General features: G+C 41.6%; 2 protein-coding genes across 3 annotated transcripts; both read left to right on the forward strand.

Moving 5' to 3' along the window:
- The first annotated feature begins 200 nt into the window (after positions 1-200).
- vipas39 (VPS33B interacting protein, apical-basolateral polarity regulator, spe-39 homolog) lies at positions 201-8,055 on the forward strand. 2 transcript variants are annotated; one of them, XM_012824706.3, is made up of 19 exons: positions 201-287; positions 703-795; positions 1,022-1,130; positions 1,456-1,596; positions 1,917-1,955; positions 2,074-2,138; positions 3,196-3,252; positions 3,608-3,700; positions 3,801-3,834; positions 4,163-4,265; positions 4,500-4,527; positions 4,692-4,765; positions 5,221-5,296; positions 5,527-5,649; positions 5,910-5,951; positions 6,174-6,350; positions 6,739-6,828; positions 7,355-7,459; positions 7,691-8,055. In XM_012824706.3, the coding sequence occupies exons 2-19, from the start codon at positions 703-705 to the stop codon at positions 7,709-7,711; spliced, it is 1,470 nt and encodes a 489-aa protein (XP_012680160.1). In that variant the 5' UTR covers positions 201-287; the 3' UTR covers positions 7,712-8,055. The 2 variants fall into 2 exon arrangements, with proteins under 2 accessions (XP_012680160.1, XP_031437878.1); XM_031582018.2 differs by lacking the exon at positions 201-287 and adding an exon at positions 301-487.
- Positions 8,056-8,149: 94 nt separating this feature from the next.
- gpr132b (G protein-coupled receptor 132b) lies at positions 8,150-13,077 on the forward strand. The gene is made up of 2 exons (XM_042709947.1): positions 8,150-8,959; positions 11,062-13,077. Exon 2 carries the CDS (start codon positions 11,067-11,069, stop codon positions 12,192-12,194), a length of 1,128 nt encoding a protein of 375 aa, XP_042565881.1. The 5' UTR covers positions 8,150-8,959; positions 11,062-11,066; the 3' UTR covers positions 12,195-13,077.
- The last annotated feature ends 817 nt before the right edge of the window (positions 13,078-13,894 follow it).

The following is a 13,894-nucleotide window of genomic DNA, read 5'->3' on the forward strand; positions in this document are numbered from 1 at the left end:
TGTTTGAAGTAGCCTTAGATCAGTCTTGCCTAACTAGTATTCTGATTCATGTTCCTTAGATCAAGGATAATTATTATCGCTATGTATCGGATGTTTGAAGACTTTTATCCGTGCGCATATTCGTTCATTTGCGTTTGTAGGGTTTTTTGGAAATTGTAGTTTTTTTCTCGTACCAATGGTGTCCTTTATAACGTGTTAGTTGTGAATAGTCGACTATATTTCCCAGCAACACTTTGGCAGCTATGTTTTGTAGGAGTGGTCTCTGACATCGTAAAGGATTTCGAAAGGTAACCAGATTGCTTGTAAATATGATGTTTGAGCCTGTACTTCTATTTCGTTGCAGTTGGCAGTTGTTTATAATACCGATTGCTCATTGAATCTGTCCTTGACGTTTTGGAGAATTCAACAACTTATCGGCTTGGTTGATAGTGATGAGTCCCAGGTGCTAACGTTAGCATAGTGAAGTTAGCTGTTTCCAGACGAGCAGGTTAGCAGTCCTAACAGCTTAAAAATGTCAACATTATTAAGTTACAATTGGGTTGTCAGTTAATTACATGACCCGAAATTAGTCTGTCGTTTGAATGGAATGAATGTCATTGGTAAAATATGAAAGCATGTCAATGTTTTGTACCAGCAGCTGTCACTATCTTCCTGTTAACCACTGTCCATTAATTCTGAGTTTACCACATCGTGTTGTTGCAGATGAACAGAGGCAAACCAGATGAGGACGAGTACTGGAACAGTTCGAAATTCAAAGCATTTACATTTGATGACGAGGATGACGATTTTAACAAGGTAAAGACGCTGTAGTGTAACGTTAAATGACATTTCTTTGAGATAGGGTGTGGATATGTTGCGTACTGCGCTGTAACTTTATTGTGGAGTTGTGGAACCAGGAATACCTGGTAAATATCACGTTATACAAACAGCCACATATTATCGCCAATGCTTCTTCATTCATATGGATAGTTGAATTTATGCTATTTATCGTGTGATAAGTAGAGCTTCTCCATTCTCGTAGTTAAAGGAATCCAAAAAGGCTGTGAACAGCATTCGTGGCCTGGTAGATGAGGAGGACGACGACGATGATGATGTAGAGAAAGTCAGCTGGAGTGGAGAACCTATTGGAAGTAAGTCACCATTTGTGAGTTCTCAACATTTATAAATTCCCTCTTCTGTTTGATTTCCATGGACTTTTGGATATTTGACGATTTTTTGCACTACATGTAACACATGTGTTGGCTGTAAGTAGTAACACATATTTTTGTATGTTTGTTGTAAATGCCTGAATGATTCATCCCATTAGTGGTTTTACAATACAAGTTAAAACCAATAGGGCAGAGCAAGGGAGGCCTAAAAGATGGAACACATTTCGTCGCTTGAGCCAGGTTCAACAACCCTTGCATCAAACAGTTCAGGGGTTCATGGGTTTCTTTGCATGTGTATGGCTTCCAGGCATATCATGGTCCGTCAAAGAGACAGCGTCAAGCATCCGTTCAACGGGGGAGGCACGGGATCAGGGATTCCCGAAGATCGACACAGCCCCTTCGCTGCCAAAACAGGGATCTAGCTACTCCTTGAGCTCGTTATTCAAAGGTAGTATGGGGCTGTCTGTGCCAAGGAGGCCCTTATACATTTCTCTTAATTTGTCTTTCAGAATGTACAGTACATGGAGTGATTTCCTCAACCTGGAGATCAGGGAGATTTTAAATGTATTTTCCTTTCAGTGAAAGTCCTGCCTGTATTCAAAGTTAGCTTTGTATTGGTGAAGTGCAATAGTGCATGTCGTCATTTGCTCTACTTAGGGAAATCTGTTACAGGGTGCTTATTTATTTATTCATTTATTTGTTTGTTTATTTGGTACTGTTGTAAGTAGTTGTCCTCTGTTATTAATCCTTGGTGCATCTTTTTTTCAGTAAAGAGCAGAACTGGGGGATTCCCATCATTCTCAGAATGTGAGTTCTACATCCTCTTGTCCTTATGAAGTCGTTCCTATGTATTTGCACAGTATTTTGACATTTGAAACTTTGAAAATAAGAACGAAAACATGACATATGTCTTGTTATGTCTTAGCTATCTCTGAGACCTCTACAAGGGTCTATGCCCCAGAGTTACGGAAGCCCAAGGCAGAGTATAAGGTAGGTGGAAAAGCCACAGATCATCAATGAGTTATCCTCGACACAGATCATCAATAAGAGTTGATGATACTGTCTATGTGTTGTTGAGTATAATATGTTTATATTTTACACAATGTACAGTTTAATGAGTATGGACTGTTTTTTGTCCATTAATTTTCAATGTCAGTAAACTTCACACATCTGAGTATTACAATTTCTCTCAGTTGCTTTGGTACATCTCTTGAATCATCCTTAGCATTTTCAGTAAGTGCATTTCTCGAAACAATTTGTACAAACAGCACCACACAATAGATTATATAACATAACTCACTCAAAATGCTTAGGTTATGTCTCAGAAGTAAATAATTACATCTATGAATATGTCAGTGCCACCAAAATGCAAGGTTTTTGTCATGGTTTCTAACCAAGACTGTCAAAATGCTTAGTCATAATGTCAATACAAAATTATATCCTGGAAGTGTACTCTTTATTTGCAAATTAGCTTTTTACTCTATCCCTTTCACTCAGAGTAATTTGTGGGTTGAGAAACAATGGGACAGTCTTGCATGCCACATAAGAACTTTGCCATCGGATGACATGTCGATAGATAGAACAGTAATTCGCATTCTTTTGAGTCTACCAAACCTTTCCCTAATGCTGCTTTTTGTGGAGAAAGTTTACATCTACCCAAATGACCACATACAGTCCGTAATCTAGCATGCTGTTTTTTTGTTTTTGTTTGTGAAAAATAGAAACATATTTTACTAGTTAAAAAAAGGGAAAAAAGTCTGATGTGATGAGAAAGAAAAAAACAAAGGGATTCCATAATGAAGAAATCTAATCCATGTTCACGTCTCCCACTTAAGACAGAACACTGCACTGAGGCCTTTGAATCTTAAGGTGCATTAAGTTGTACGTCCAAATGTCAAAAAGATGGAATATCTCCATTCTTTGGGTCCTGAATATCCAGACTGATGTTTGCTAACATCTTGGTCCAACATCTTCATATGTCCATTCCTAAATGCAGTCTGCTCGTTGATTGACCTATGTAAGAATGATTGCTTTATTGTACTTACAGGACTATGTCAGTGACTGGAACCCTGAGGAAACGGTGCGGAGGATGCAGCGAGGGAAGGTAAGGCTCTGTCCGAACAGAGAAGTTCTCTGTGTAAAGCACACCAGGTCTTAGGGGTAATTTAGATCTGTTGTAATTGGTTCATTGATGTAATAAGATAATTAAATTACTTCCTGTGTAAATTTGACTTTTCAATGATAATAAGAAAGTATTTTAATTTCTTGAATAAGTTGTCATATCACCAACTCTACTCTTGTGAAAGGTTACAAAGTCGTGACTTCATTTTAAAAGTTGCTGTTTCTAAATCCTGAAACACCAAGGTGTGTGACACACACAGAGAAGGTAGATGTATACAGAATGGACACAGAAATATCAGACTGTATATATTCTGATGCGTGTTAATTCTGTCTCGTAGGTGTACTCGCTGGAGAGATTCCGCTCCCTCCAGGATAAAATGCTGCTGCTGGATCAGGCAGTGAGCGCCCATGATGGCAACGTCATAACAGCTGTACGTTACTCCGCTCATTTATACCGTTATATCAAAAATCAATTTGAGGACGATATCGTTCGGATTTGTGTTTCCTCATGTAATGTATTTGCTTTTGCAGGTCTTAATATACTTGAAAAGATCATTAAGTAAAGGTGAGTTTTTCATGTGTCATTGTATTATGTTCCTACCTGGCACCCGTAGTAAAAGGCATTTTATCAGGGGTAATGAATGTATACTGTGTTGCATGCAAGTCAAGTAAAGACACAATGAAGTTAACTTTGCCTCTGAATGGTCTTTATCGGGTGTAATGCAATTACTACCACGACAGAACAGAGTTATTTGAAGCTTGTTATGTTTGGTTTGCACACTTTTTCAGTTTTCGCACACATCCATATTGCTCTTCCCTGATGTTCTGTGTAGGTACAGAGCTGAATCCTGGAGAGTTGTGAGTAACTGGTAGTTTTGCTGCTACCTTTACAGAGATTCTCTTCCATGAGTTAGCAGAGAGGGAGGTAGCATTGAGGCACTATGTGCACTACCTGAAAGAGATGGGCGAGCAGAGACTGCTGGTGGAGCTGCTCAAGTAAGTAATTGCATTGCCATGTTGCTTTACAACATATCAATAAATAATGAACATGTGTTGTGCATAGATGTTCTTTATTTGTTTTGATGCATTTACATTTCATTATACCCCAGATATGTAAATATTTTCTTGGTCTTATTAATATCAGACATTTAATAGGTGAATGTGAAAATATTCAGTGTTAATGTACCATACAAAACAAATGTCCCAATTTTGTGTCTGATCTTCCTCAAGGTCCCTTGGCAGGACAGAGGACATGGCTGTAAGTTTTGACCAGTTGTATCACACTTTCGTGACCATTACAGTTATGTAATTCAATTTCGATTTTAACACACTGTCCCCACGTCAGGGTGTCAGAACATTGTGGTTGTTACTTCTACTTTTATGGATTTGTGTTGTAGTTTCACTTCCTGTTCTTGTTTACAGCTTATGCAATACAAGGAGCACCTCAACATCAAAGATGAGAACCGAAGGAAAGACTTCCTGAAAAACTGCCTTAGGTAAGGATACTGAGAATATGCCATCTTATGATGCTTTTGTGGCTACTCTACTGGATAACCTTTAAATGATCAGTATAAACCAGTACTGATTTATGTGTAGCTTAAAGACAACTGTGTCTTGATACCTTTTTTTTTTTTTTTTAAGATTTGTTTTTGGGCTTTTAATTGATAGATTAGTGAAGAGTGGGACAGGAAATGAGAGGGAGAAGAGGTGGGGAGTGGACTGGAGAAATGACATCGGGCCGGATTCGAAACCGTGTCCTCCATGGGCGTCAAGCCCGAATGTGGTCGGGGCTACTGTTTGCGCCACAGTGCCCCCCTGCATCTGAAAAGTTAATGAATTTTCACAATGTTGGAGATTTTCCCCTAGTGTGGTCTTATCTCCTCTACTGGTAGTGTGACAGCCTAGCCTACTTCCTCTCCCTTCTAACTCCCTTCATCCCCTCCATGTTCAGCCTTCCTTTCTCTCCCGATGACTCCACTCATGTACAAGACCACTACACTCTCCTGGAGAGGCAGATCATTATAGAGGTAAGATATGGTCTGTTGTTAATGCCACACCATAGTTTCTTTTCAAAAAGGTTTTTTTCTGATCATGAAAAAGGAGGCTCAGAGTGTAGTCATGTAGGACTGGCTTGGCTGGAAATTCATGGCAGTGCTTCACACATCTTTAGAAATTACTTGAAGTGGTCACCAATAATGGTGATATGATTTGATGCTTCATACATGCAATGTTTGAATTGATTGCTTTTTTCCTGCAGGCAAATGACAAAAGGGCAGATGCCGAGATATTTAAGAAGTACCCCAGAAAAGCCTCCATTTTGAACATGCCCATCATCACCACATTGTACTATTCCTGTTTTTACCACTACGGAGAATCTGACGTAAGTCAAGCTACATAAATACAAGCAGAATCCACATGGTTCTTTACAGTTAAAAGCATTTGTCCCTTCTAGGCAATTTCCTAGATTTGCCACTAGGGGGAGTTCGTGCACCTGCTGGCCTCTCACTCCCCAGCTCTCTTTGTCTGATATACTGTATGTGGGCATAAATGTGTGTGTGATATTTCTATCTTTGAATATGGGGCATTGGCGAGACCCCCGACATGCTGTAACAGTAATTACATCCTATGCTTCATTCACAGGGAACATACAGCAGTCCAGCCAACATTAGGAAGACTTTTAGGGTAACGTGAACATACCAATCTCTTGCATAATTTACACCACCACGTATGTTTGTTCGTATTGTTCCATATAATATTAAATAGGGCGGTTGTTGCTTTTCATTGCCCCAGTAGGATAATGGGCACTCCGTCCCACTTCTTCCCCCCTATGTATATGAGTGTTCAAGAGTATCACAGTGTGAAAGTAGTCTTGTGAAGTAATTCAGGTCCTCTGTTGTCTTTCAGATCTCTGAGAAGCAGTATATCCTCACAGCACTTGGTGCCAGGGCGAAACTAAAGTTGTGGTTCGACGTTGACAGTTTGTTTAACTCTAAAAATTGGCTAGGCTACAGCAAGAAAAGGTCTCCTATTGGATTTCACAGAGTGGTGGACATCTTACACAAGAACAATGCACCAGTACAGGTACTTAACCCCACCTGCTGCTAGCCTCTCTTAATCTCCACTATCATCTTCATTAATTTCTTGCATTACAGATGTGAATGTCGCTACTAAAGCTACTCCGAAGTTAAAGCTAACCATTCATAAATGCCATTACCACAAAATACACTCCTAATGCCCTGAAGGGACATAGCGCTTGCTATGAAACAAGGAATAGTTATTGAGAGTTGATCCAGAGTGTATTAAAGATTTTGTGTATTAAGGAATTTTATTGTAATGATCGTGACGAAGCAGGCAAAAAAGCTGTAATCAAAGGAAGGAGACTCCGTCATTTCATGCTAAATGTTTGTGTTTGTGTGTGTGTGTACCTCTGGTCTCATCTCTGTCACACATGTGTCTCTGTTATTCACAGGTCCTTCAAGAATACCTGTGTCTGGTTGATGACACCGAACTGAAGATCGGCCTCGCTCAGAAGTACAAGTGTCACGGCGTCATCATCAACGTGAGTCCAGACACAGAGGGTTTCTCTTTCAATATTAAAACAAAGTACCAAAGATAGAGCAATCACAACCACATACAGCCATTAACTGTGTGGTGTCAGTAGTGGAAATAGTGGAAACCTTTTTTAGATTCTTTGGCCTGCTTATTTATTTCAGTGGGTCACAGCAGTTTGTGTGAATATTTAAACATTTGGTGTCAGTTTGATTGGGTGGCCTAAATTAGGTCTACCTAAATAAACTTGCCTAATCTGATTGAAGAAACGTGAACACTTATGTTTACGTGGGGCTTGATGGGAAAGACATACTCTCAAAGCGACGGTTGTTCAAAATAGCGAAATGAGCAATGTTAGCAGAGTTTGTGTGCTGTCAAACACCTCTGGCATGGCGTACAAATTGGCATTGGCATTGTCTTACCACTCCACAGAAGGAGAACACATCGAGCTATTCTATTAGTGGACATCTCCTTTACCTTGAGCATCTGTTGCCAAAAATCATTAGAAATGGATGAAATTGTTGTTGCTCCCACAGACATATAAGGACCTGAAGGACCGCCAGCAGCTGATTGCCTACCGAGGGAAGGTGGAGAGAGGGTCTCCGGAAGACCGCCAGATCGAGGAGCTCCTCAACAACCTGGTGAGGAGAGGGGTCAGGACTTGCTTTGCAGTGTTTAGATAATGTTGCCTCTCATCTAGGCAGTGTTTATTTCATTTATGTGATTAACGTAAGTATTAAAACAATACACCTTGGATAAAAACATCTAGCGAATCAATTGATATTTGAAATTGCTATTCGATTAAAAGCTTAGGGTTAAATTGTTTGTTTTGGCACATAGCATAATGTTTTGTCGTGTTTTTCTTTTTTCAGCAAATTCGATGGAAAAACTGAGGCCTCGGGGGGAAACCTGTGGTTAATTTGAAAAAAGACTGCGTCTAGATTTTCAGTGGAGACGTGCGAGGTCAGCCTTCATGCCCATGCTGTGAAGAAGCCAAATGTTTTATTTTTATTTATTTTTATTTTGTAAATGTCCTGTTTTGTTTCTGTTTGTTTGTTTGGCTGCTTCTGTCATTCGTAATCAGTGTGGCTTCTTGCCAATCTGCAGTGTGAGCAGGAAGTGCTTAATGTTGTCATTCCTCTCAATCAGACCCCTATTTTGTCCACCTAGTCTTGTCCATATTGTCTCCCTGATCTGTCTGCTTTTTTACTGTATGTAATAAAAAGAAATAAGTCAATGGAGAGTGGTTGGTCTTGGCTATCTGGCTCTTCTGGGTTTTATCAAAACTGGCTAATCATTACCAGAGAGGTGATTGGTGGAGTAATGATGTCGTATAGCCAACTGAAATATTCAAATAACACTTCACACACCAGGGCAGATAGGAAGCAGTGAACCCTTTGTGTCTTTTGTCGGGAGACCTGAAAGCAGTCTGTATTACAATTAAAGTCTATGGCTTTCTTCCATAGCTGGGATTACTTGGGAATGCATATTGTTGAAAACTGTAGTATGCCTCTACTTATTCAATTAAATAAAATGTATTTATATAGCGCCAAAACAATACAATTGTCTCAAGGTGCTTGTGTTCACCTTATGTTCACCTTAATTTCCCCTGGCCTCATAGTCCTCCATCCTTGTATAAATAGAAGCATAAATGAAAAACATACCCCATTCATTTTGCCCTTATCTTGGCTTTGTCTTATTTTACCTGAATCCATGTGAAAATGTACTCAATATTGCCTTAAAAAGCAAGGGATGGTTCACAATCAATATTCCATGGAAAAAAAGCAGCACTGTGTAATGATTAAGTTCTGGTATATTCTTAAGCATTTAAAACAACTGTGTTCACCCATGATGGTCTATATGGCACTGGAAGATACTACGATACATCGTGAATCTGAATTATTCACAGAATCACTGGCGTACACGAAATAATGGGCGTGTGTGTGCACTTGCTGTTCATTCATGTACGATTGGGACGCGTCTCTATCCATGATCACGTGACAGCGGTTCAAGTCATATCTTAGTTTTATAAAAATGACCACTCGCCTCGTAACGCGTGGAGGAAGCATGGAATCTCACGACAACCTGACTGAACGGACATCGCAGAAGGAAACGGACTAGTTTTTGTTTAATATTTTTTGGTGAGTAGCCTACATTCTTTACACTTCGAAAATGATTCTGTACCCACCAATACCTGTGTATGCTAATAAAGGATATCATTTGCCCAGGTGGTGTTAAGTGTAATGTTAGTTGGATTTGAGCATTTTTTGTTGTTAATCAGCATCTTTTATCAACGTTACTGAATAAAACATGGGTTGGACAAGATGTTTAGCTGTTTTGTTTTGCTTAGTAGTAACGTTTTTGCGTGTTGATGTTAACGGCGCTTTTGTGGTGCCACTTTTTTTTCTTAAAACGTTCAATAGAAGCTTAGGCTACCCCAAAACGTCTTCACAGAGGGCTGCAGACGCTGAAAAAAAGAAGTTTTAAAAATGTGACCGTCTGGTATGGCAGGTCGGTAGCATTGTTTTGGAAACACGTTTCCTCTGAAATATTGGGACAGTAATTAATAATTCAGACTTATACAGCAAACTAGCAACTGTAGCCTACTACCCCCCATCCTGGAGGTGGGTGGGTCTGTGCGATCATCTATAAATCAGTGTAAATAAAGAGGATTTACATTTTTAATGATGACTCTTCGTGACAGTGTGCGTTAAAATAATTATCATGGACAAAATCGTAAATGACTCGAAGAAATATAGGCTAAATGGTCGACAGTACCAACTGTCTTTAAAATGAATTGTTGTTCAAGTTATAGTCGTGTATTGTTTATTTGAATCACATGTATGTGAAGAGGTGTAGCCCTATAATCAAGACAGTTAGGTTAATGGATACGACCCAGTTATACCTCTTAACACAGTTTGCTCGTATGAACTAATACGAGAGAAAGCGCTTATGGAGAAGCCCTTGGGTTTTAGAATTGCCTGGAGCGGCAAGAGCAGTGGTGTGAAAATGGGTCTTGAGCGGGTATCGTCACTGACCCAAATGAGAGGCGACAAGTTGTGAAAGGGTTTTTATTTGATCCGAAAGAGTCATCTTGTCTCAATTATCGCAGCCAGTGTGCGTGTGTGTCCCGAAAGAGGACACATCAGACAATGAAGACAATGGCACCCCATTAAGCATGAGTGGTCTGGACTCCTTGTGTGTGCGCCTGTAACATTTCAGAATTCATCCAGTGCTTCATATGGTTTGGCTCGGTTCTCTTTTCACACATGTTCTACGCCTTGTGTGACACGACATTGGAGATTAAGCTGCAGTTGCATCCCATTTGGCCAGAACCTCCCAGATATATTGTCTCAAGTGCACACTGACTGGTAGCTAGGTTCCTCATTTCTTGATATCTTGTTCCTCATTTCTTCTTCTGCTTCAGGGGTCATGTTTCCCCCCCCTGTTCTGGGGGACACGTCATTATGCAAGTGTATGCTCAGTTTGCTAAAGGGTGGGCTTGTTCTTCCTCTTCTACTTGCTCCTTGACTTGCCCCGACTCTTTGGAGATGGGTCTTGAATATTTCAGCAGCTGTTTAGTTGAGCTTAGGACGAGGGCGCGGATGAGTGTTGTTTTTGTTTTTTTTGCGACTACTAAAGGGACTCTCCCTACATGGTGTTAACCATAGCCCATTTTGGAATTACCGAGTGTTAATATCTAGAGAGAAGTATCATTACAAAAATAAATAAAAAAATCCAGTGACACATTTTCTGTTCCTGTGCTGTTCTGTAGTAGAGTGAAGTATTGTCAGGAAACCAGAGAACCCTTGCTAGAGTTTGAAGAGTGGCCGATTATATGGTTCACTCGGAAAATCACACAAACTACCATGTGCACACTGAGGCTATAGAGGAAGTGTGGTCTTTATGTGGTATTTATATAATGGTTTAGAAATGACAGCCATTTGAGTTTAGACTGTTATGGTCATTGAACGGTTTACCGTCATTAAAGCCGAGAAAGCCACACTGTATAGCCATCACATGAATGTAGTAAGACCATGACATTTACTTGACACCTTTATCATATGTTACAGAGCAGAATGTATGTTCTCATCAGAATGTCTGCTCCTGTGTGGGTATTGAACTGATGCCCCTGGTGTTTTTTGGCACTTAACTCTACCAGTTATCACATGACTTTGAAGTTACCTCTGTATATCTAGTTCTTGTTTTAACCTTTGTCTCTCTCCCTTCTCCCGGACCACAGAGATCATGCATGTGCCCACCGTGACCCAGGCCGTCACCACCGGCCTCAACAACAGCACCGCGTCGCCCTGCGAGGCGCCGTACTCCCAGGACCGCATCCCTCTGGTGCTGCTCTACAGCACTGTCCTCGTGGTGGGTCTGCCGGCCAACCTGGCCACCGTCTACCTCACCTTCCTGCAGGTGCGGCGCAAGAATGTGCTGGGCATATACCTGCTGAGCCTGTCGCTGTGCGACCTCACCTACTTGCTCACGCTGCCGCTGTGGGTCGTCTACGTCAACAGTGGCCACCAGTGGCCCCTCGGCTCCTTGGCCTGCAAGGTGACGGGCTACATCTTCTTCAACAACATGTACATCAGCATCTTCCTGCTCTGCTGCATTTCGGTCGACCGCTACGTGGCCGTGGTGTACGCCGTGGAGTCGCGCGGCCTGCGCCGCCAGCGCCTCGCCGCAGCCATCTGCACCGCCGTGTGGCTGGTCGTGGCGCTCGGCCACATGCCCGTCTTCACCATGCCCGAGGGCGAGGCGGGCCGCGGCGCGCGGCACTGCTTCGAGCCGGGCCAGAGCACGGCGAGCGTGACGGGCTTCAACTATGCTCGCTTCTTCGTGGGCTTCGCAGCACCGCTGGCTGTGCTTGCCAGCACCAACCGCGCCATCTTGGTCAACGTGCAGGCCAGCACGGGCCTACGGCACTCCCAGAAGGAGAAAGTGCGCTACCTGGCGGTGGCGGTGGTGCTGCTATTCCTGGTGTGCTTTGGGCCGTACCATGTCATCCTTCTCATGCGGGCCATCACCTACCACTTCACCCAGGAGCCGTGCCACTTCGAAAACTGCGTTTACACTCCCTACACCATCTCGCTGGGCTTGTCCACCGTCAACAGCGCCGTCAATCCCATCCTCTACGTGCTGTCCAGCGACAACATCCGGCGGGAGATCGCCCGTGGCCTCAACAGCCTGCGCGATCGAACTGTGATCCGCCAGCGCTCCTCGAACAGCAGCCAGCACAAGATGAACAACTCCTCGGACGGAGCCATCATCGCTGCACACGATACCGACAAGCCCTGCACACCGCCGCTTGGCGTGGAGCAGATGTTCAGCCAAACTGCACTACAGACCGACAAGAAGGAGGTGTGCTGACAGATATAACGGCCTTGCTGGATCAAGGCTTTGGTGCTGTGGAAAGCACTCCTACTGTATAGTTGGCTGTTTAGGCTTGAATGACCAAAAAACAAGGCGACTGAACTCTACTGATCTCTCTGCTGGTTGAAACCTGCCCCCAGAGGATGTGAACTGCCTCAAGCCAAATGCCCGTTTTCTATGTTTGGACCCAACGCTGTCCCCCTCCTCATCTACACAATGTCTAGTTAACAGTTATTGCGTTGAGTGGCTTTTAGGGGGTTCTTGCTGAGAGGCTACTTGTGCTGTGAATAGGCTTTTATTGCCCCAAACCAGACACGCTTTTTCTATCATGTCTGTTCCTATCAAGTTCTTTGTTCACCCGATGAAGGAAATGCATAGCAATTGTTCAGAAAGTTGCCTATTGAGAAACATCATCATGATCAGCACCATTTGTTCTCCATGTGCCATGATTTTAACTGGCAAGGGGATTAATGAATATATATGTAGCTTAAATAATGGACCACGAGCAGATGCCATATGCATTAATGGACAATTCCTGGCATACAAATGAAATGACCGTTAATGTATGAACATACTGAATATTATAACTGATACTTTGATACTTTGACATTTTATAATAGGTTTATATGTTTGTATATTATCGTGTTCATGTTGAATTGTATGTTGTATTGTGTGTTATAATAGTTTGTAATAATGTGTAATAGTGTGTAATAGCCTTTAAAAAGAAGAAACAGCTTAGTTTTTCAGATGCATGCTTTTGATGCCACACTTGTTAGCAATTTATCTGGCAGCAGGTAGGTTTTATAAGCGAAAAAGGAACTGCACCAGCAATCAAAGTTAAATATGTTTTTTCATAATAAAGTTACTGTGTTAAATAATATCACTTTGTAAAATTCCCATAAAGATACCACTTGGATAGCTACTATTGCTCCTTCACATTTTGACATAGTTACTGTTCATATACTAAATCATTTAATAATACATAACACCAAGCTAATAATGACGCATGACTATTAATATGAATTTGTGCACAGAATTTGGGTGAATTTGCTTTTTGTGAGCATTGACAAATAATATAATCTTTGATTTCAGTTTATGAAACCAAGGACCAAAACTTGACACGTTTATATTTGTGTTCAGTGTACATATTTTGATCTTGTATGTGTCCCTACGTGTATTACTGGGTATCAACCACTGGGTAAAACACCAGGCCTTTATTTAGCTTTCGTACGTTACACTGTGTTGAGTTTTGGTACGTCACACTGTTCCTGTTCCATCTGATGTACTTCCTGAATCATACTTCTGAAATGCATGTGTCAATGCAGTCATTAGTCTGTAGGGGAAAGGGCTTGCTTCTGACATCTGCAACTGAACATCCGACACAGCCCAGATCTTTACTTCTGCCAAGGGAGCCAATTCACTTAAAGGTACGGTCCTTGATTATAATCCCTTACACTTTTCATCGAATTCAGCGAAATTCTCCTCACATTCATGTAGCTGTGTGTGTACTCAAAAAAACTCTGGTGTTCCTGCACAGTCCTGGCTCTGTAAATGGGAATCAAACTGAATGCCATACTGAGTCATTCCACGTCAAGTGGGACAATGGCTCCCACTCGACCGTCTCAGATTTGGCTGAAAAAATTCAAGGTTGTTCATACACAGTAATAGCAATTTGAAAATGGCTCTTCAGAAAACGC

This window comes from Clupea harengus, chromosome 15 (assembly GCF_900700415.2).
Source record: "Clupea harengus chromosome 15, Ch_v2.0.2, whole genome shotgun sequence".
Classification (NCBI taxonomy): Eukaryota; Metazoa; Chordata; class Actinopteri; order Clupeiformes; family Clupeidae; genus Clupea; species Clupea harengus.

Bases quoted from the DNA above. Each gene is read 5' to 3' on its own strand.
- gpr132b (XM_042709947.1), top strand. From the start codon at position 11,067: ATGCATGTGCCCACCGTGACCCAGGCCGTCACCACCGGCCTCAACAAC.
- vipas39 (XM_012824706.3), top strand. From the start codon at position 703: ATGAACAGAGGCAAACCAGATGAGGACGAGTACTGGAACAGTTCGAAA. The intron at 3,835-4,162 runs GTGAGTTTTTCA...CTACCTTTACAG, and splicing joins GAAAAGATCATTAAGTAAAG to AGATTCTCTTCCATGAGTTA. The intron at 7,460-7,690 runs GTGAGGAGAGGG...TTCTTTTTTCAG, and splicing joins AGGAGCTCCTCAACAACCTG to CAAATTCGATGGAAAAACTG.